The sequence below is a fragment of the Arachis ipaensis genome, chromosome B04 (genome assembly GCF_000816755.2).
Source record: "Arachis ipaensis cultivar K30076 chromosome B04, Araip1.1, whole genome shotgun sequence".
Taxonomy (NCBI): domain Eukaryota; kingdom Viridiplantae; phylum Streptophyta; class Magnoliopsida; order Fabales; family Fabaceae; genus Arachis; species Arachis ipaensis.
In genome coordinates, this window is record NC_029788.2 from 115,922,521 (window position 1) to 115,924,315 (window position 1,795).

At 32.1% G+C, this 1,795-nt stretch overlaps 1 protein-coding gene across 2 annotated transcripts in view; it reads right to left on the reverse strand.

The window, feature by feature from the left end:
• LOC107639816 overlaps positions 109–1,795 on the reverse strand; it is a 7,437-nt gene continuing 5,750 nt past the window's right edge. For both annotated transcript variants that reach the window (XM_021121690.1, XM_016343419.2), the window contains one exon: positions 109–916. In XM_021121690.1, the coding sequence (XP_020977349.1) occupies positions 311–916 (606 nt within the window). In that variant the 3' untranslated portion in view covers positions 109–310. The remainder of the gene's footprint in view (positions 917–1,795) is intronic.

Below are 1,795 nucleotides of genomic sequence, written 5' to 3' on the forward strand. Positions count from 1 at the left end.
GGTTGTAAAAATTATTTAGAATATTAGATTTTATTGATTAAAATTTAAATTTAAATACATTATTTCTTTTATTTATTAGTTCTAAATTTTATTTTTTATAAACACATGGACAAACGAATTTAGTATCTGCATACAATTTATCGGGAAATACACACAAAAAGTATTCTATTTTTCACTTTTTCTTAGAGAATTATTACATATTGAGAAAAACAAAAAAGAAAAACGTTTTTCCTTTTAGCCTTTGTTGGTTAAAACGTTTTTCCCAAAGCTTGCCAAGCCAAATAATGCTATTTATCAGCCAAACTTTTCTCTATCCCTTCTTGTCAGGGAGCAAACTAGATCTCCATGTAGATATAAAAATCTCAAAAGAGAGGAACAAGAGTGTTGGTATGAGTACCAAAACTGGAACAACCGCGAGCGATACCACTGCCATTATAATCCCTCTGTGTCCCTTGAGCATCATATAAAGCGCAGCACCAAAGGCTATCATCATGGATGTCACTGAAACAAACAGGGTGAGGAGGCCTGCGAGGAATTTGACGGGTAACTTCCAGAAGAAATCATTCTCAGCGTAACGCGACGTCAGGATCCAAATAAAAATCAAGACCGAAGAAGAAGATGTGATGAGCGAAATTGCATCTGCTAAAATAAACACCTTAAAAGCACGCTTTCTTAAGCTTAATAAAGTGGGTACGCCAGTGTCTGAATCACGTCCTCCTGAGGCAGAGAAGGCTGCAGCAAACATGATGGTGATGATGAGAGTACCAACAATCGTAAAAGAACGAGCGGTATCTCTTGCCCAATTTTCACCTTCTTTCACCAAACTCTCATGGTTTTTGGTGAACAGTTCACGAGGCTTCTTGCCATCAACATTTTTAGCTTCTTTGCACTTGGGATGCACAATATCTTTCACCGCCTGCTCACATATTGAAAAGATAAAAAATGTCAAGTATAATTTCCAAAGGGATAAACAATTAGATACCTGGTCCAATCCGTTTGGGTAGGGTAGACTATTCGACCTGCTGCGGGTGTATCCTATCGTATCCTACTCACACCTCATATGTATAACACATATTTTATAAAAATTAGGTATATAGTGAAAGGAGTGAGAGTTTAACCCCAACCTCCCTTATGTAATGACTTATAATAAGTGAACAATTATTAAACTAGTTAGTTAATTTAATAATTTAGAGCATTAGTTTTTTATTTTATATATTATTAATATGTATAAAATTTGAAATTATTGAATTTTATATTTACTTTGAAAAAATTTGATATTTCTGCGGATAGGGTAAAGTAAGGTAAAGTAAGGTTTAGAACTTTAGGGTGTAGGTAGGGTTAGAATTGAGAGATTCTCAACCCGCAAGTAGAATAAGGTAGAGTTTTAATGAAATTTTCAACCTATGAGTAAGATTAGAGTAAGACCCAAATCCTATTCTACCCTACTCATTGCCAGCCATAGATAAAATTGACTAAATGAAAATTTAATTAAAAAAAGTCTCTCGAGAACTAACATTGTACAACTAACATTGCGGCTAACATTTGGTATAAAAGAAAAAAACATTTGAAACTCTTGAAGAGAAAATCATCTAACAATTAAAAGAATCATCCGAAATCAAACTCAACAAAAAAATTTTAGTAAATTTTATATTAAACTTATTTGATATTTTACTATAATGTTAAGTGAAATTAAATAATTAATGTTGGTTTCCTAATATTATTACTCATTTAATTATCTAACAAAATTCACGTGTAATGAAATTCTAAATTCGATTATATTTTTTTATCAATCTCT